The 20,760-nt window shown below is 40.8% G+C and overlaps 1 protein-coding gene across 2 annotated transcripts in view; it reads left to right on the forward strand.

Moving 5' to 3' along the window:
• Positions 1-20,760, forward strand: part of rimbp2b (RIMS binding protein 2b) — an 83,582-nt gene that overhangs the window by 18,477 nt on the left and 44,345 nt on the right. For both annotated transcript variants that reach the window (XM_029510814.1, XM_029510815.1), the window contains exon 5: positions 678-815. In XM_029510814.1, coding sequence (XP_029366674.1) covers positions 678-815 — 138 coding nt within the window. The remainder of the gene's footprint in view (positions 1-677; positions 816-20,760) is intronic.

Below are 20,760 nucleotides of genomic sequence, written 5' to 3' on the forward strand. Positions count from 1 at the left end.
GTGCTTAAGTGTTATTTTTCTACTCTAGGTTAACATGTTGCTTAGTTGCTTGCATTGTTGTTTAGTTGTTTTTTTTTTCCTCTCCCCCAATGTGAATAAACAGCTTTGTAAAACACAGGGATGCTCAAGTTACCCTAACAATCAGTTGATGTTTTATGACTTGCACAGATTATCAAAACCAACCAATGCTAATTCATTAAGTGCTATATTTTTCAATTTTTATCATGTCAGATTTTTTTTATTTCATTTCACAGGAGTGCCTTTATTTTCCATATAATCAAAGCTTAGTGGAGTGCTGTGTTCAGCGTGTGCTCAGGGCAGCAGGTGGGCAGGTAGTTCAGTAGACTCTTTATTCCTTCTATTGTCAAACTGAACCTGTGAGGATCAATGAAAAGAGAACACACTCTGCTTGCAGTGCATGAGAGTAGCTGTTAGCTATTGGTCCACTCAGACATCCTGCTGGCTCTGAGCAGCCACCCACCCAAACTTAGAGATGGAGCGCTTGCACATTGCATCACCAGCGGGACTTTACAAAGGGATATCAGGAACAAGTTATCCCAAAACTACAAAATGAAAATGTAAAACTACCATTGTTATTGTGATTAATAATGACTTTTAGTGTCATTGAAATATTTAATGACTGCAACCTTGTGTTCTTTTGCATTTTCCTCCCTCAGCTAAGGAATGAAGTTTCTCCCCACCACCTCCCACGTTTGCAGCATTTGGACAACTTTCATCTTCTAGAGAACAACAGGAGAGCTGTCAGACATAACCCGGAGACACTGAGACACCAAAGGCTTAAGCAGAAGTTACTGGTGAGTTCTCTGAAAGGATAGAGAAAGGCTTGTCGATGTTGGCCTAGGCAGGGGGCCATTAGGGCCAGGTGAAGAATGCTTTGAAGGCAATTGCTCTTACCTGTTGTTTGGCTTTCATGTTCTCCTCCCTACTTTTTGGGTGTTGAACTTGTGAGCCATAAGTAATTTTTCCTGCAGTTGGTGATTTTAAATTTGCTTTGCTTCGTGTTCATTTGGAATCATCAGGGGTATTAATTAGGGTCAAAGCTTTTTCAGTATTTCATGACCACTGTTGGTATCAGGGGAAACTCAGGAGACAGTGCCTCTTAATTTAGACTTGTTCAGTTACCTCATGTCTGAGGAGGAGACTAGAGCCTACAGGACGTTGTTGGCAGACTGCTACTTTGGTTAATGTTGCATACTTTTAATACTAAGTACTAAACCATACATATTTTCTTCTTGAGTAATTAGCCTGAGAGGTCATATAAACTTTACTGTCAGCGGCTAATGTTTTACTTTGGAACATTATTTTTCCTTGGTGAGACTGCAGATAACAAAGGACGTGGAGAGGAAATGTGCATAACATAAAAATGCTAAAAGAGGGCCCCTTAAAAGGGCCTCTGCATTTTCATCTAAAGTTATTTTTTGATAACCAATTTGCACTATTGGTTACACAGTGTCTCTGTGTGAAAAGGAATTTTAATGGCATTCATGTATGTCATATGTTAAGACACTGACTGGAGGATGGGATGAGAAGGTGGCAAGTGTTGTTTAATCTAATTCCTTAATAGCACAGGAATATATGAAAGCAATAGGATACAGTTAAAGTGCATACTGGTGCTGAAACAGAGCACTTAAGATGACATTTAAATGTCCCCAGAATGAGGCATATTATTCTGTTTGGTTTAAATATTGTTACCTGTTCAGTATCATTTCCTGCAGAGCAGGGAGACCCAGTGGCCATGTTGTTGAATATGCTGTGCAGAGTAAGCAATAGGTTTCCAGAGTGAAGCTGGCTTTCCTCAGGCTTCCTCCAGGCTGCGATCTCACAGCGGAGGCTGCTTGTAATTCCCCCGGCTTCCCCCGACGTCTGTGGTTCAATATGAATGAGTTGCATCGATTAGACCTCAATGTGTTGCCTGCACAAAGCGGGAGAGTCGTGTGTGAAAGAGAGAGTGGAGAGGGGGCTGCTGGCTTTCCGTCTTGTGTCTCTTCAGCACTTAGCAGACTGTTGTTTTCACAAAGGGCAATGTTACAGGTGACATCTTTTGGTTGAACCATAAACTGAGGCTTTGTAATTAGCAGCTTCCATGTGTTAAAGAGCAGTGAATATAACTGATGTTTCCTACTGCGATGAAGAAACTGTATTGGCAGTAATGACAATATAAGGCACTAACAGATACAGTATGTAATCTGTATCAGATTTCTCCCTCCACGTTTCCTGGTTTTAGTTTGGGTAACAGAAAATTACAAAAACATACGATATTCACACCCAATTTTCTCAGCTAACCTCCTTCTCTCACACACTGAGAGCATGGCCTTCCTGTGTCTGCCAGCTGTAGTCTATAGGGGTACGAGGTTAGCATGGCTGGCTGTAATTTTTTGCATAATGAGGGTGGTGGCATCACTATTTTTAAACTCTGTCTGCTCATGACAGGGCTACTTGATAATTAGCTTGTCAACGTTTCTTAAGGGATTGCCTACAATTTCAGTAATGTGCAGCAGCATTTTAAAAAAACAACAAAATGTGAATTACATATTTCTGAAAAAAAAAGAAAAGAAATAAATTTGTTCATCTGTCAGACTCCAGAAAGATCTTGCAGCCATCAGTTTTTAGGATAGAACATGTTCCTACATATACTTTTGAGGCTTAATGAACAGAATGCTTAATGTGAGGTTTATGCTACTACTTTGCAATTTTCCCACCTCTCTGTCTTAATCTAGGATGCCTTGTGATAATAATTACATATATTGCTGATGTATAGTCATCGGAACGTTTTCCCTTATACCCACAGTGGTTTCTAGGAAATGTGTGCTTTTGAAGTCAATGTGCATCCTATCACGTCATTAAGCTGGTGTTTTGCACTGCTCAGTCAACAGAGAAATGGACTGGGAGGAAGTGGGGGGTTGGGTGAGGTGCTGTTGTTAGTTCCTTCAAGTGGAAAAACGGCTGATTATGGATCCTGAAAGACTGACATAGAATCGGTAATTACCAATACTGCCTGGTCCTATGTAAGAAGTGAGTGAAGTTAAGTAATGAGAAACCGACAGAGCATGAGGCATGTCTTCAACAAGCTCCATTGGCCTGCAGCTCTGTTATCTTATGATGGAGATGCAATCAACATACCGTACCCTGGTAAAGTTATCTTCCTCGTCTACAAAGCTGTCTGTAGCTGTCACATCTCTTTGTCTTTTGCAGTGTGTGTGTTTTCCTCTGAGCAATCTCGATAAAAGTGATGCCTTTTTTTTTTTTAAACTTTGCCCTGGAAATGTTGTACCCTTTTTTTTTATTTTTTTTTTTTAACCTCTGTCGCTTGTCTTCTTTTAGGCATGCACATTTGTGCTGATGAGGGAATTTTGTATTGAATTTTATAGCTGTTATTTTCCCAAAGTTGACATTTATGTAATGCTTTTTTCTGTTTAGGAAATTCTATTTTATGACTGCAGGAGATTTTGAGATTAAGGGGAGTTGCAGAAGAAAGAAGGCATTATTTGTCTCTTTCACCAATTACTTATGCATCTGCACTTTTACAGTCAAAGGAATATATGTCAGTGCTTTCTGTTTTTATTCTGAACCTGCTATTGGGCTGTTACTTTTTATACAATATTCAAATATTCATTTGAATGTGGGGGATCCCAGTATGAAGTAATCTGGCTGGTGATTCGTCAGAGGAAGCTCTAATATATCACAGCTCTACTTATGGTTAACTAAGCAGGTACACTTAAATGGAAGATATGCATGAAAAAAGCATCAAATAAAAATTTGCTCGTTGGATAGAGTGCAGTGAGAGAACTTCACTGATTTGATATGTTGTCATACCAAAAACAGTCCAACTAAATAGGAATGTTCAACCCATTAAATGAAGGGAGTTGGATCTTCTTCCAGATATCCTCCGGGATGCAAAATCTGCAAGAACATATAATCACTCACTCTTATAAACAATCTCTATTGCTAAAAAAGTGCTACTATACAACTCCAGCTGAACCCTCACCCGAATGAAAGTAAACTGTACGTGGGATTGCACACACACACACACACACACAATATCCATTAATACAAAAGCATCTGAACATTATCCAGTTTTGGCCTATATAAGCTTGTGATTCTAACACACCAAGCAACCTGTATCAGAAATAGCCTGAAGAGAAAAAAAGTTAATCTAACAGCGAATTCTGCTCTTCATGAATTTCACTTTTCATTTGTAACAGGAACATTTTTTTTTTTTTTTTTTTTTTGTAGTTTCATGCACACTTTAATTGTATTGACAATCTGACATGCTTGACATGTCTTTCAACCTGATAAGCTTGTCCTCCTTCATGTTTCCCTCCTGCTCTGCTGCAGGGGTAAACTTTGCTTGTAAATTGTCAACCTTTTCCAGGGTGTCAAAAAATAAAATGGGCACATCCTTCAAAGCATGATCGAAATGAGTGTTTAGCATTTTTTACCAGTAAGCATTCGATGAATGTGCGAGCTACATGAAAAGAAAGTTCACAGCCCAATGTCTTGATGTGTGACTGTTTAGTAAAGAGCCAGGCGATGCAGCTCTCCTTGTAGACAGTCCAGATAACTCTTCCTGTGCTCTGATTGGCACACCTGTACATAAGCTGAGGGAGGGACTAATTACCCATCTGTCTGTGGGACTTTCTCATTGGCGTAGTTTCAGTGGTTATGGATAAATTATTAGGGATGTGAATAACTTCTCCTTGGTTAACTCTTGCCCTCATGATTATTCATGACTGGGACTAGTCCCACAGTCAGACCTAAGGCGTTAACTGGGCCATATGATGGTAAAGTGAATCATCAGGTCCAGCCCACATAAAAGAGCTGTTTATAAAAATGGATCATGCAGTTTGCAAAAAATCACAGTCATTTCACAGAATCATAGATTGTGGGTACCTGCCATGTTTGTCCAAACAATCTTAACTAAAAATGTACCCTGGTGTCAATGTGATCTCTCATTGACTCTCTCCTACACCACCAGAACCAGATTTGTCACCTGTTCATTTTTATTCATATTCAGAAAACATAAACATCACATAGGAGGAGGTGAACCGATCTCCTTCTTGCTATGAGATGCCAGTGTTAACACAGAGCAACTGTGTGTCACAAGATTTAATGACGCTTCAACATCAACTGCTGATGCTGGAGTTCTGGTGAGGCAGGATGTTTTCGACGTGAGACAAATTGGTGGTGTTGTTTATTTCTGCTTTTGTAATTTATTTCCATGAGAGAGCAATGCATGTGTGCATGTATTCATGTAGGAGGCCCCTACGCTAGGGGCCAACCTCATGTTTACATGAGTTGTGATGAAATTAGAGCTGTGTGGCGCCCACACTACAGGCCTCAACTGATCCTCTAATTCAATTACGCCCCTTATTAACGCTCAGATGCTGCTGGCTGACCCAGGACAACACACTGCTTTTGCTACGCACCATTCACTCAGCAGCCCGCTCTGCTTCTCCAATGGACTGACGAGTTATTGGCCATTGTCTTACTGCTGCACAGAGTTGTCCGGGTTCCTCCTTGATGCATTTCTGTATGACGGCCCAAAGTCTCCCCACTGTGGCAGCAAAATGGCTACAGAAGTTGTAGATTGCATGTATGAGAGTCAATAGTAGGACTTCAGTCTCTCTTCCACTTTCCCATGTTTCTATGTGTATGATCTGTGATTATTTAATCAACATATCAACACATTTAGTGATGGTTTGTCTGTAATATGTCAAAATAAATATTAAAATATATAGACTAACACTGAGGTGTTGAAGTCCCAATATTTAGATATTAAGGTTTACCCTCACTTTTAGCAGCCTTCACCAGATTTATCAGGAATGAGTTTGACTTCTGTTTTACAGGTGTTTTTGAAGCCTTGACCCAATATTGAAGACTTGACAGTTGATGGCAAAAATAATGAGCAGACCTTAGATACCACTTCCAAAGGGCTTCAAACCAACTTTATTTCCATGTTGACCTTGTCCTGTTGTACAACCATGCTCTTTTTTAAACTTATGCAATGCAAATGAGTGAGCTTCTACTGTCTATTTCTTGTCAACAGGGCTCTCATGTTTTATCAGACACTTTCGATCAGCATAACATTCAGCTGGGCATCCTCAACCATTGCATACACAACCAAGCTCTGGTTTGAAAAGAAGCTTTATTCAATATGGCCCAATTCTGTGTTCTGTGTATTTTCCCACTTTCAACCCTGCTGTTTGTTTCCTCCATCTGTTTTCTTTTATTTCAATATCAAAAAAATCAATACAGCATCAATTCACTATCAATAATCAACGCAGACTATTCTTTCCTTCTGTCACTGATTCAAATACAGTTGATAATGTATTGTTATTTACATATCCACTCATAATACTGTATGCAATCTCAATAGTTTCTCCTTTTTGGTGTAAGTTTTGTTCAGAATTTTTTTATTTTTTATTTTTATCAGCCATTTCTGATATAAACAGGTCCGTATAGTAGCTATATATTGCACTTCTCAAGAAAATTCCCAATTGAACTTGTAATATAAGTTCAGTTGCTGTAAATGATGACTGGTTAGAATCTTTTACTTAAATCATGCAATCATTGTATTTTTAGTTCGATGGTCAAATTATTGCTTCTATACTAATCACATCAGAAGAAAGTATTCTGAAGCAGTAAAGACTGGCAGCCTTATTTTCTGACTGAGATACAAGTCTTGAGTATAAACTGTAAGCCTGTGTTGCTATTGGAACAAGGCCCATCGACTCTCTGCTATAACAGGTCCGCAAGTTGCTGGCGGCATCCATGGCTTGATTTAACACACAGGGTGTTTGCTGCCAGCGCACATGCCAACAAGGCCGAACACTTGCGCACAAACATACAAACACAGCATTGTGTGCTGTCAGTGCTTGGGCCTTTACCTCACCAGATAACGGTACACTTACGATGCAGAGATAAAGTTTATCCCAGGTTTATCAGAGATAGTCGAGAGAGGGAAAAGACCTTTCCAGTCTCTTCCAGGGTCAGGTGTTTCTTCTCCTGCTATGCAGTCTGGCATGTCGTGACAGCCATGACGTCTGCACATGTCCATTCAGCAGAGCTTGGTGTTTGGTGGGAGTAAAAAAAAAAAGCACCATTGGAGATAACACCGTGGCACAGTATTGGTAAATAAAACCTGTAAAATGACGGTATATGTTGCCCTGATGTTATCTCATTATACTGAGCTGCATTGGGACTGCAATAGAAATAGCATCAGAAACATTACTTCATACCACAGATTAAAATGCTAGGGGTAGTGTCTGAAGTTAAGCCGGTTAATGGGTTTATCACAGGTTTGCAGAATCCCCTGTCTTTTGACCCGCTTGAGTGCATGCATGATACAATGAGGCTAAATCATCTCATGCCCATATTCAGGATTTCAAAGCTAAATCTCTGCCAAGTTTCTTAATCTCTAGGCACTGTATTGAGCTTATTAAAATTTCAATCTGCTACAGACTCTCTTTCTCGCCACACAGGATGAATGTGCCCTTTTAATAATGTAACCGGTTTTAACAAGATCGTAAAATGTTCATCTAACTTTCATAAGCCCTGTTAGCAAAGTGACAAATTCATGTGGTAGCAGGAATCACTTCGGCAGTCCCTCAGTTTTAAAAATGAGAACGCAGTCAGTTTATTATAAAGTTGTTTTCTTTTCGTTTTTTTTTTTTTTCCCCCCCCAAACACTTTTGGGCTCAGCTCCGTGGAGGTAGTAGAGCTGTGCCTAAGTTTCAAGCGGTGTGCAGAGACGGCTGAGCTCCTTGCTGTGTCACCCCTGTGGCTCTGAAATAGAGGTTAGTCATGATGAGGGAGATTTAGATTGGCCTTCTGGTAACTGATAGTGCTCCACTGAACACTCCCCCTTCTCCTCTTGCTCATCTATAATGTACATGAGTCTAAACCATGAAAACACAACCTTTTCAGGCGCAGCTACATCATCTGCCATGTGATGGCTTTTATAATCCATTTATAGCTGATGAGCTCTCTGTTTTTACGCTCTTTATTACAGTGCATGGTTCAGTGACAGTTGAACTGGGGCAGGGTCAGGGTGGCATGAATGCAAAAGCTGATGGCTGATTCGGAAGAGGGAGAGAGACAGAGAGTGTGTTTGTGTTTTCCTATCCCTCTCAGGCGTTGTTGGAGAAATGTGACCTTCATGGGGAGATTAAAATATGTAGCAGGCGTGCATTGATTTTTGGACTGGCCACTGGTATTTATGGACTCAGCCAGTGCATAAATATTGATACCCGCTCTCCTAAAGAAAGATCGGACTGATCTGACTTTGTGTGTCTGTATGTCTTGGTGCACTCATGTGCTAATTGCATTAAAGAGGGGGGAAAAAAAAAAGAATGAGAAGACACCTGATATAAGAGCATAATTGGTAGCACATGTGTTTTGTTAACCTAAATCTGCCTGTGACCCAGCAGCAGCTTAATAAGGTCATTCCTATTATGTGCTGGCTAATTACAATGGCTGTCATTGAAGTCCCTAAGCTGCATGGTCAAGGAAAAGAGCAGTTTAAAGGGGCAGTTCACGCCTAAACAGATAAAAATATATATGGTGTATGAGTTACTTGGGGTCAGTATAAGTTACTCTTGGTCAGTTCTAGGCTTGCTGAGCCCTGCAGCTCTTTGAGTGCCAATATTAACTGGTAAGTTGTCAGGACATTAGCTCCCACGAGGATGAATCCTAATGACTCAACTGTTGGATCAGCTGTTGTGAAATTCGATTAAAACTGTCATCCACTTAGTATGTATTAAATTCATTTGTTGATTTCTTAACTCTTTATCTAGTGCCATCAGCAGGTCAAAAGATGTACTTTGTACTTCACCACACAGTATGAAGATTCTGGCTTTGAACTATCTGTGCTTGGTTTGGTGACTCAAGAAATTGCTCATCAGTGAGTTTAAATGTGAATGCTTGTTTGTCTCTGTATCTATCTATATGTCAGCTTGGTGATAGACTAGTGAGCTGTCCAAGGAGTACCCCGCCCTCACCCAGTGTCAGCTGGGATTGGCTCCAGTCCCCCAAACAATCCTGCACAGATAAGCAGCTTAAATAATGGATGGATGTGGGAAAACGTTATGAGTTAATATCAACAGAGAACATGTTTCGTTTATGGTACTTCCTCGTTGTTCACTCACATAAAAGTATTCTTAGGTGGGGAATCATCATTATTTTAATGTGCCATCTGTCAGTGACTTATATCTATACTGTCCCTGGGTTGAGGACACCTTTGCTCAGTGATACCTATGTTTAAATCAAGTATCTCCAGAGACTTTGCCCAGCTTTTCAGCAAAAGTACAAACATGGACTCAGTGGAACTGCACACTGACTTTACTTTGACCGAAAGTGTCAAGTGTGAAACACTGTCCTCTATAAGGTTTTGTTTTTTCGCTGTACTTTGGGATAAGTGCACAGGGCGACTTGGGAAGACTCAGTCTGCTGCTCACTCTTTTTGTCCAATGAATTCATCAGAAAATGATTTTTTTCTGGGTCATTTTCTTGGACTGCATCTGTTTCCTCTCCCGACTCACCCCTTTTCTCTTTTGTTCTGATAATGTCTTAGGTATCACACAGCTTCCCAGCAGTGAAATGAACACAAGCCCAGGAAAGTCCTGGGACTGTGCTGGTTAAAGAAAAAGTCATGACCCAGATACACTATATATGCATATATGATGTGACTATATGAAGCCAGTCCCTCACTCCCAGGGCTGCATCTGCAAATATACCCTGAAATTGAAAGTGTGTCTGATAAAAGTCTTTCAGAAGATGAAGACAAGAAGATGGCACTACTTGGTCTTCTTGTCTTCAAAACACTTCTTCAGAACACACTGAATATTGAAGATGCACTCTCTTAGAGAGAGAGCGCAGAAAATCATACTTGTTGACATTGATAAAAGAAGCATTTTTTTTAACTGTTGCTAAAAACAGCTGGCCACTTGTAGTTGTTATTCTTGTGTTGAGTTGATATTAGAGTTGGTGCATTATTCGGAAAACGGGACCTCTGTCATGAAGCAATTTAATTCGCAGGCTTGAATAGCGTGGACTTCAGCTGAACTTCAGGATCGGGTTGCAGACTTGTCCTGCACTTGTAGAGTTTTGCGAAGAGCGGTCCGACTCTCTTGCCACCTCTGGTACGTGCTGGACACACTCGTGGAGACTGAAAATTTACCATTTGTCACCTGCTGCGTGTCTGGAAATGAGGGAACTAGTATTTAAGGCTTGCACTGTCTCTGTGTGGGAGAAGGTAAGGGCAGGTCAGCCAGCATGTGTGCTTTGGAAGAAGTAACTTTTGTGTGCGTGAAAGAAATTCAGGTCAGAGGAATGTTCAGGCAAGTGGATTGAGTTGTGTTTGATTGATGTTTGCACATTAGACAAGGAGCCAGTCTGTGTCAGTGTCAGTCTTCTCACCTGCCTTTTTTTTCCCATAGCAGTTTACTCTTTCATTATAGTCACACAAAGTAACTTTTTTTTTTTTTTAGAATGTAAAGTAACAAGTGCAGTTACAGATGAGAGACAGTTCTGTTTTGTGAAATAATCGTTCCTTGTACAATTTAATATTTCATCAATAAGAGCTTTGGTATCCAACATTTCTTTTAAAATCTGGTTTGGTTAATTTAGTAATTTTGATGTCATCTGTTCACTGTAGAAAATGTTGATTTTAACAGCCATTAGATCTCATATGCAGTTACATTTTTTAATTAAAGCTGTTGAAGTACTGCAAGTGGTGTGTAAAATAACTCCTTTTCCTTCCAGTGCAGTGCTTCGGGAAATTTCTAGAAACAAGCATCATTATTTAAATGCAAAACAAGGCATGAATGGGCAGATTCCACCAGCAGATTTTTCAGGGAATAAAACTATGCCACATAGTGTACTTTGATACGTGATAAATGCTGCATTTGAAGATTTTATTCAAATGACTTGATTGTGACAAACTATTTTTTTTATACTGGACTTATAAGTTAAAAAAATCCTTATGGTGTTTTAATCTTTTGAATGTGAGAAAAATTTCCATTTCATGTTTTATTTTGTGTGACCAACAGTTCAGCATTAGAAAAGACGCTAAACGTGTTTTTGTCCATTTTATAATCAATTAATGAATGAGTTGTTTTAGCTCCAAAAATCCTGACTTTTCTGCATTTTGTCTGAGAAGTATTTTACAGTTACCCTACACTCTGTACTGTTTCACACTGGCCTACACAGTTGTGTGCGGTCCTGTCTTCATTACAGTAACATGACCCTGATGGAAAGTCACCTATTCAATCATTAAGCTGCTGCTCTGGCCCAACCCATCATCAGCTGATCCTCTGATCATTCAGTGGAATACACTGGGGCTGCAGTTACATAACGCTAGCACTGCACATATGTTTACTGGCTGGGAGTCCTTTACTTGCTGCTGTTTGATATTTGTGGCAGTACAGCGGTAAGGAGGCAGGGTGTTTGGTATTTCCTTGCTGCATTGCTGCCATAAGCACTGTCTTCGACTTAAAGAAAACCTCTCCCCTTTTTCACTTGCTCTGCACCGACGATGACTCACACTCCAACACACCCTGCAGAAATCTCCTCTCATGCACCCAAGAGAGAAAGAGAGAGAAAGAGAGAGAGAGAGGAAGATTTGTGCTCTTTTGGCTCTATACACAGTAGCTGTTCATGTGTCCTGCTCTCTGTCTGTTTCTAGAAATACCTGTACTCATCTGTATTCCCTGTGGTTTCCTGGAGGGTAGAAATGCAGCTGGTGTTTTTGCAATGCTAAGCCTCTGAGTGCATTTTACATTCATTCGGGTTACTCGGTTCTCTTATCTGCAACCAAGAGGCAAGAGGAGTGCATTTAAATTCATCACATGAAGTTAACACCTCCCAGAAGCTGACGTCAGACCCTGAATCACAAAACGCACAAATGTGAAGCATTAACTCAAGTAAAGCAGTCGAGTGTCGGGTCAAAGCTTTGTCAAATGTTGCATCTGTTAAGAGTTGGGTGGAAAGGTACCATTTATAGGTTGTCCTCGTGATCCCTTCACCGTAGGCCGCCCTCCAGTGAGCAGGCTAACATTGTGTGACATTTGCAGTGATGCTGAAGTCCAGCCTGCACGTGCTGCAGTGCCGTAGGTCTGGTGCCCTCAGGCTTCTACTTCTCTGGAAATAGAAAAAGAGCGAAGAGGCTGAGCATGATTAATGGCAATATATGTGCTGCAGAAAACACAACAGGCCCGTCTGCCGCCATTTCCTAACACATGGCCCCACAGGCTGAGAATTGCATAACAGAGCTGCAAAGATGCTCATTCTGATTCTTAATTACATTAGTTAATTTATTGTATGTGATTGCAGCTGGGTAGCCTTTTGTGACTTACGCATGTCAGGTGGGATCACAGTCACAGTGAGAAGTGAGCGGTTTCAGATTCAGAGTGGATTGCCTTGCAATAGGTCTCTCTCTTCTTATTTACCATGCCCGCTGGTTCAGCTCTCAGGACAATCTCTGGAGGAAATGTTTTATCTCTCCCGCCTCGTGCCAGTCTGGATTTGACTGGCACTCTTTTTTTCTATTAAGAATGTGCTATTTTTAGCACGCTGTGTCAAAACACGGCTGTCTCATCCTGTGTATGTATGTACTCACTGAAATAACGTCCTTTCACCAAAGGGCTTGAGTGGTCTGTTTAACTACATGTGCTGAAACCCTGTTTGCTGTGCTTCACACTGCATGCAGACCCATTACGCAACCCTGTGCATCAGCCGCGGGGCCACCGGGCCAGAATGGCAGCCAGCTACCAATCACTCTCCCTCTCATCTCGCTTTCTTTTCTGTTTTCATCATCTCCTTTTCCTTCCCTGTTTTACCCCCAAATTCCCCTCTGTTCCTTTCTTAGGTCATATTTTTTTTTAAAGGTAAAGGAGAATGCATGGTGCAATGGTTTGTTTGTATACCAAATTACAGCAGTGAGTGTTTTAGGGAGTTGGTAAAAGCTGTGTATTGCTGCTGGCTTGCAGAGCTGTTCTCTCGGTGCACTGGAGTGTGAAGGCAGGTCAGTGAGGGCCAGCAAGGGAAAAGAGGATGATCTGTCCTTTGTTGTCAGTGGGCTTCCTGTGTGCTCTGCCTCATCTTAATGCAAAGCAGAGGGTGGTATTTTAAGATGGATTGTAGCTCTGAATGGACAAAGTCGGCTAATTGTTTGATCTGCCATATTGCATAGTGCTCTTGGCGGTTTCAACAGAGCTTTGAATGTGCCTGGAATTGATAATGTGCCATTCTACTGATGATGATGAAGTGAACGGGCAGATTTTTATCCTGTTGAGCCCCATGAAAAATAAATTGTTGCCTGAAATTTAGCATAAGGCAGATTTTATAGTTTGTGCGTGAATTCATATGTAAGAATCAGCATATTGTGTTTGCTTCCATTAGTTTGTGCACACAGCCTGTAATCAGAAATGAAAGCACAAATATTTATCAGGAAGTTAATTTAAAACCAACGGTTCTGAATACTGATTGGCTGGGAGCTGGAAATAATATTTTTGTAACCAGACAGATTAACTACACTTGTGTTTTTTCACAGTTGTAAATTAATGAGGTGGTACTCTTAGCAAAGCCATCAACAGAACAGCTTTGACTGATGGTCTAAGGACTAAACTTATTTGTGTAACAAAACATGAACTGGAAAACATAAATCAAAGCTTCCTCTGTGAGAGCCACACTATTCCAAACTCTACAGTCGAAAGATTTGAGTGGAAACAGGCTACCAGTTAGCGTGGCTTTGTCCAAAAACAGAAAAGAGAGAAAGAAAAAACAAACAAAAACAAAACTAAATCCCCAAAACAAAACACTGCTGTTGTTCCAGCAGCCAGGATTGCTGTCCCCTCCTGTTTTCAGTCTTTGTGCTGGGCTGTTCACAGCTAAAAAACTGCTGCTTGAAGTCTCATATGTACAGTAATGAAGAGAAGTGAGAAAGATATCCATCTTCTCATCTGTCATACACAAAGCAACTAAGTTTATTTCCCACTTTTGGGTAATTTCCTGCACATCGTAATAACTGCTGAATTTGAAGAGAGAAATTGCAGGCAAATTATGTTCTGCAAATTAAAAGCACATTAGGTTCCATTTAAGTCCACTCAGATCATTGAGAGAGTGTCTGCTTTGACATCTCACAGCAGCTGCAGCTCAGATATCAACATTTAGCTCAGACTCTCTCAATGTGGTAAATGAAGTTCAGACTACTAGACACACACACAGACACAGATGATCGAATTGTTCCCGTATTCTTCATTTGTCACACATGGAAAATGCTGTAGGAGAAAAATGCGAGATGACCTGCATAATAAAACCATCCACAACAGTGCAGTCTGTGCCATTTAAGACTGCACTTGCTTCTTTTGTGAAGTTGATTTATTTATTTATTTTTTTCAGTAAAAAAAAATGTATAAAATAAACTACATTTTTTCATTACCAGTATAAATACCATGGTAACGGCTGAGAGCAGCTCACCACATGAAGTGTTCTTAGAGGAAAGGTAATCAGTCTGGACTTGTGTTGTGCTTACATTGATTGAAGTAGTAGTCTTTTTTTGTTGCTCTATGTAAGGGATGTAGCAGTGTTCCTCTCTGACATATGCAATGAACCTAAACTGGTCTGGATCAGGCCTAATGTTAGCTCTGTTCCCTCTAAACCACCATTTCCCAGCCCCTGCTGAGTGGAAGCAGCAGAAATTGATGGTGCAACAGTAGCATCCTTTCGCAGGACCACACACACACACACTGGTACACATAAATCCCTTTTCTTCCCTGCTCCTGTCTGGTGGTGTCCAGGTATATGTTCTCAGCTCATCATCGGTGTCTGTGCATATAGCTCCAAACTGACCTGGGATGTGTAATTTATTGTTTGCTGTTTGTTAAATACAGAAATGAATTATAATTTTTCTAATTAATTTCAGTTTCTAAAAATTCCGCACAGTGCAGTGTATTAGGCTAAGCAAAACACGCTTGGTACAACTGTTATTATGGCAGTAAGACATTAGTCTAGGCTTTCCCTGTTTCCCACACACTTGTCTGATCTACACCCCTCTGAGTCAGTTCTTCCAAAAGATGAAAAGCAAAATTGTAGCTCTTTTTCATTGTACTGTATGTTCAAATTGGAGTTTATAGTGATATTATTGGAGAGTCTAGTGATTGACAGGTCAGAGTGTTGTTTTTCAGCTGTTTATCCTCTCCCCTGTATAGGAATCAAAGTCCTGGCAGCCCTTCTCTGATCCCTTGATGAAAACCAGTGAGCATATTTACAGTTGAGACTTGTGCAATAGCAGCCACGTAGTCCAGACTGTCGTTTAATGCTAATACTGGACTCCCGCACAACCAACTCACTTCCTGCTGTAATTGCTGTTGTGCACACTGGGCATCATGTTAACCCTTATTGGGTTTGACAAAAATGTCACCTATGACGATGTTTTGTCATCAATGAGTTCATGATACCTGGGCCGAACAAAATTTGTTTCAGATTTGCTATCTTCATTCACCCTGGAGTTACAGAGCTCTCTGCTGTAAAAATAACTAATTTGTTTTCAAATGAGCCTCAGCAGGGAAGCCTCCTCATTTGTTCCAGGCAACTGTGGCCATGTGACCACAGTGTCTGTGATTGTGCATGAAAACATTTTCTCATACACTTCCATGTATGTGTTGTTAATCATTCGTACATTGTACAAATTATAGAAAATATTTAATAAAAGAAAAATGACTTGAAATAATATACCATAGGGGGCCTGGGGCCTTTCTATGGAGAGTTGGCATTTTCTCCCTGTGTTTTCCGATTACCTCCAACCACCGCATCAACCCTGACAGTTAAAGCAGTATAGATAACGGGTGGATGGATACTATAAAGTGTACTATTCATATCAATCCATAAAATTCTATAATTTAGTCATATTAAGGGCACGATTGTGAGGCGATGTGATCTGTTGGTTGTTGGTCCACTAATGATAAACATTATTCCTGCTAAGTATCAGTATATTAGCATTTAGTGCAATCTTGCATCGGCACAAGTGTGGCTTTACTCTTATACTGTTTGTTTTTTTTTTTTTTTTTTGGTAGACAATATAAACATACTATGCTGTATAAATGAGAACGTTTCAATTGGTGAGTTATTTGAACATTTTTCTGTTGCTGCGTAACCATCATTAGGATTTACAGCTATTTACTTAGCAGTCTGGGTCAGCGGTCGGCAACCTTCAACATGAAAAGAACCATTTGGGCGTGGTTCCCACCAAATAAAACCTAATTGAAGTCGCAAAACCTACCCTAGCTTACCGGGGGTCGAGTGAGAGCTCAAAATAAGCCTTATGGCAACAGGTGACTCAAACAATTTGTCATCAACAAAATATTTATTAAAAAAATATATATATTTTGATCTTGCAAGCTCACCTAAATCTCTAGAATCATAACTATCACATTGAAAAAAAAAAAAACAAAATAGAATGAAATTTATTTAAATTAAATAGCCAGTATTTATTCACATTATTTTCTCAAAGCCACGGGGAGCAGCAGCAGAGGGATCAAAGAATCATGGGTTGCTGACCCCTGGTCTAGAAGAGACTTTGCAAATTTGGCATCAAGCTTCACTGCAACACTAGTGTTAGCTCTCGTCTCTGTCACGTCTTTTCCTCTACTGAAGTCAGCACTGTCTGATGTGAATCTCTGTAGCCGCCAACCTGGCCTGAAGCCATAGTGCTGCTCAGAGAGCGTGTCATAACCCCTTGTATTGTAAAGGAAACAATGGCTGAAGCTCTTGTCAAGCAACAATCACCACCACCTGCTCCTGGCAAGAAACCATGTTTGACGACAGACACAAACAAACAACCCCATTTAAATGTCTTCCTAATTATAATGAAATGGCCTTATATTTGAATGGAGCTCTCAGATACCCCTCTGCATACGCATACGTAAGCCCTGACACTGTCACTTTGTGTGCCTGATCTAGTTGTTGTCTCATCTTTTTATTTACCTCCTTGCCTGTTCTGTTTTCCACTGCTTCCTGCACAGATTGCATTGCTAACGCGGAGATAATAATAGAGCTGAATGGAATTAGTGTGTACCCAGTTTTGGCATAACTTAGTTTCTCAATCTCAACACTTGTATGATACGGCAGTTGGACGCCGTAGGCAGCAGGTCTTCTGTTTGCTGCTCAGGTAATGACCAGTAATTGAGTGTCCTGTATATTGGCAGTGATGGTTAGAGAGTGTCTCCCAGATGGGAGCTAAAGGCGTCTGTTTCTGCTGTGATTGTGCCAGACTCCTGTGGGGTGAGAGCCTCACTCTTTATCTCCTCCTGGGCACCACCTGTCTACTATTACTGGACACAGGATCTCCTCACCTAAAACCCTAATGTGAAAACTCATATCAGAGTCTGTCTGGTTTTGTTGAGGCCAAAAGCCAAATGTGACACCTCACAGGAATGAATTCACTCAGAGGTAGGCTATCTAACTGGGATGCTTATAAGTGGATGATGATCTGCACCACGTGCGAAACATCCTCTCTCTATCTCTCTCTCTATCTCTCTCTCTCTCTCTCTCTCTCTCTCTCTGGCAGTGGACACCTCATAGGTGCCAGGCAGAGCAGCAAACATTAAAGACAGCTCTGAGCATCAAAGACTGATGCTGGGGGTGCAACTTGGAGAAAGCAGGCGTCTGCTTCATCTTCACCTAAATTCATCATTAACAAGAGCATCAAAACATCAACACCAGCTCTTGACTGTTAAACAGCAGCAGTAGCCAGGTACATTCCGCCAACATTAGGTTTGTGCCCCTTTCACAAAAGGATGGAAAAGTTCAAGTCTACTCATTATATTGACTTTGCAGTCTGGATAGCAAACTTATTGGCTACCAGCTGTTGAAATATAGCTAATGAATTGATTGGCATTGAAGAGCTGTTCCCTGTATCCAGTACAGCTCCTCCCTGCAGGATGGAGCAGCATATGTCTGAAGTGCTGGCATGTGATCAAAGCAGGAGACAAAGCACCTCAGCTGGTGACAGCCCCATTTGCCAACAACAGCCTGAGCTCTCACCGTGCGGGGCAGGAAGATGGTTAAATTAGTGACAGCCAGTATAGAGTTTATCGTTATATTCTGTTGGACTGAAATCTAAATTGAGGCAAAGAAAAGTGGATGTCTCATCACAGCTTGTGCTGGTTAGTTGAGTCTGCTGCAGTGCAGCTATGGATCACAATATCACAACTATACAATAACACAGAAGGGTTATTACTGTCTGTCTACTCTAGAACACAGGAATGAATGCAGTGAGTGGAAGAGCGGGCCCCGTGTGCCTTGGACTCCTCAGTAATTTCATAAATTATGTGTAGATGAAATTATTGGACATAATTGTCACAGCTAATGATCCTTCTCTTTGTGCCAGAGGTTGCACAATTTTGGATCTGAAGAATCACTTTATACACCTTGTAATTATCCATCTTAGGCTACCTTGACCCGTAATAGGGCAGTGATCTTCCATTACCAGGGACAGGGATCAGGATAACACTGGATCAGAACAAATAGGACAACATGTAATATTTGTGTTATAATCAGCTTATCTGGTTGGGGCCCAAGCGTGGAGACAAACAAGCAGCCTGGTTCAATGTGAATTAATTTGATCATGGCAGGTCTGTGAGATTCTCTGTCCTGCTTCTGACTGAGAGGGGCGCAGATGTGAGAGCACAACTCCCCGCAGAAAGGGAGAGAGGGATTCTGGCAAAGTCATGACAGCATGAAGGGAAAGACGCCTTTTCTTGTACTCATATCTGTTTCCTGGTATGTTGTTGCTGAACTTTTCTTATCTAACAATTTATGTTGATGTTTTTGTTATGGTATTAGGAGTATGGATGCCCTTAAAGATTACAAAATCAATACAATTCAGACACATGTGGCCACAATGAACTCGTACCTGGAAAAAAAAAAAAAAAAAAAAAAAAAAAAAAAATATATATATATATATATATGTCCGGTGTGTGTGTGTCATAAAGCATTAGTCTGATGATTGAAAAATATAACCCAAGCATACTGTACAGCAACATACTTTACTTTAGATTAATATCACTTATTCTTAATATTATCAGCTACTACTAATACTATACATTAAGCATGTTCTAGCCCTGATAACAAGTCGGTGTTTATCTTAAATAACCAATTACAGTCTTCTTGTGACCAACATGCTGCTACAAGAAATAGTCAGAGGCCAGAACTGTGGCCAAAGTGTTAGCTCTTGCCCACGAGTACCTTGATTTCGTGTGTGTACAGTAATGTACTATTAGTAGGTCTTCATTCAAGCTTCATTCGTTCCACTGCTCTGTTTCCAATGTTGACACTTCCTCCCGAGGGTTGAACGCTCTGTCTAGACTGTTCAGAGAATAGTCCATCATCTCAGCAGCTCATCTACCTCCACAGCTACTGGCCGGTGTAATGAGATGGAGCCGGCCGTGATGCTCTGGCATCCAGGTCTCAGTGTTGTGTATTTGCACACACAGACCATCTGGGTACAGCCTCTCAAATAATGATGCTCCACATCTCTCATTGTGGTTTTCAGTATTACTTTAGTTGTACTTGTTTATTTTAAGTTATTCCTTCCAGTGATTCTATCTTTGCTAATTTGATATTCTGACCTAGAATTATGTTATAAGACAACAGGAGGAACATAAAATGACTAATGAATGCAAGCTGAGTCTAGTACTGTAGTTGTCCACCTTTTTGTGAAGCCATGAAAATGATGTTGCCCGTCACGTAGTTCGAATGGCCATGCCTTAAGTTTAAATGCCAGGAGGGGCTCACATTGCTTGTTGTCTATCTAGCTAAGGGATGGATTTCATAGACTGTGAGATTTTGCAGGTTTTTTGGCAGGTCATTCCATTTCCATTCCATATTACTATTTACTGTCAGCCAGGGACTGTTGGCTGATGATGTTTTGTCAACTATTTTCCATGGAAAGTAGCCAAAGCCTGCTTGCAAAGTCACTAAATGTTGTCGGGTTTGCTGTGTTGTGATTCACATATTTATGTCCTCATTTTGTATTTACATTTTGCCCAATCTCAGTGGGCTGCTTCTTTCTGTTGTTATCCTTGTCAGACACAAAACAAGTTGAACGGTGACACGACACGCTAACCAGCAGTCACTTCCATGCCACTGCCCTGCTGACAGACAGACAGCAGTAGCTGCGCTGTGTTTGGAAAGTTGCTGTTTATGTTGAGCAGTTTATCAGGGAGCAGAGAGATCATTTTGTAAAGGTTAGCCTGGTTACAGTAGATTTGAGTCAGGGGGGAAACTACACATTTTGCTGACATGCTTTGTTTCTTGTTTTAGCTTGTGTTGATCTGTGTGATTAAATCAGCAATCCTGTGCTGTTACATTCATCTCTGCACTGTTCTTCTGCATTTCTGGTTTCTGGTCTGGCATTTCTTCTGTCCCCACCTTCTTCTTCTTCTTCTTCTTCTTCTTCTTCTGTACCACCTGATATTTTCTATGGCGTGCTTGAACTGCATTTGATTCATTTGTAAGATTCATTTTCGAGTTGAGGTAAAAGCTGCACAGGGGATGCGCATTTAAGACAAAAACCTTTCCTTACAATGTGTTTACTGCTCTGCCATAAGAAGTGAAGGTTACCATGTGAACTGAATGGCAGTTTGAAGAAGCTTGGCCAGCAAATCTAGCTGGGGATGAGTAAGCCTCTGTGTCTGAGTAGGCAACAGCAGTGGACTTTCAGCATTTGCTTGGGTGCAGCAG

This window comes from Echeneis naucrates, chromosome 9, assembly GCF_900963305.1.
Source record: "Echeneis naucrates chromosome 9, fEcheNa1.1, whole genome shotgun sequence".
In the NCBI taxonomy this organism is placed as follows: Eukaryota; Metazoa; Chordata; class Actinopteri; order Carangiformes; family Echeneidae; genus Echeneis; species Echeneis naucrates.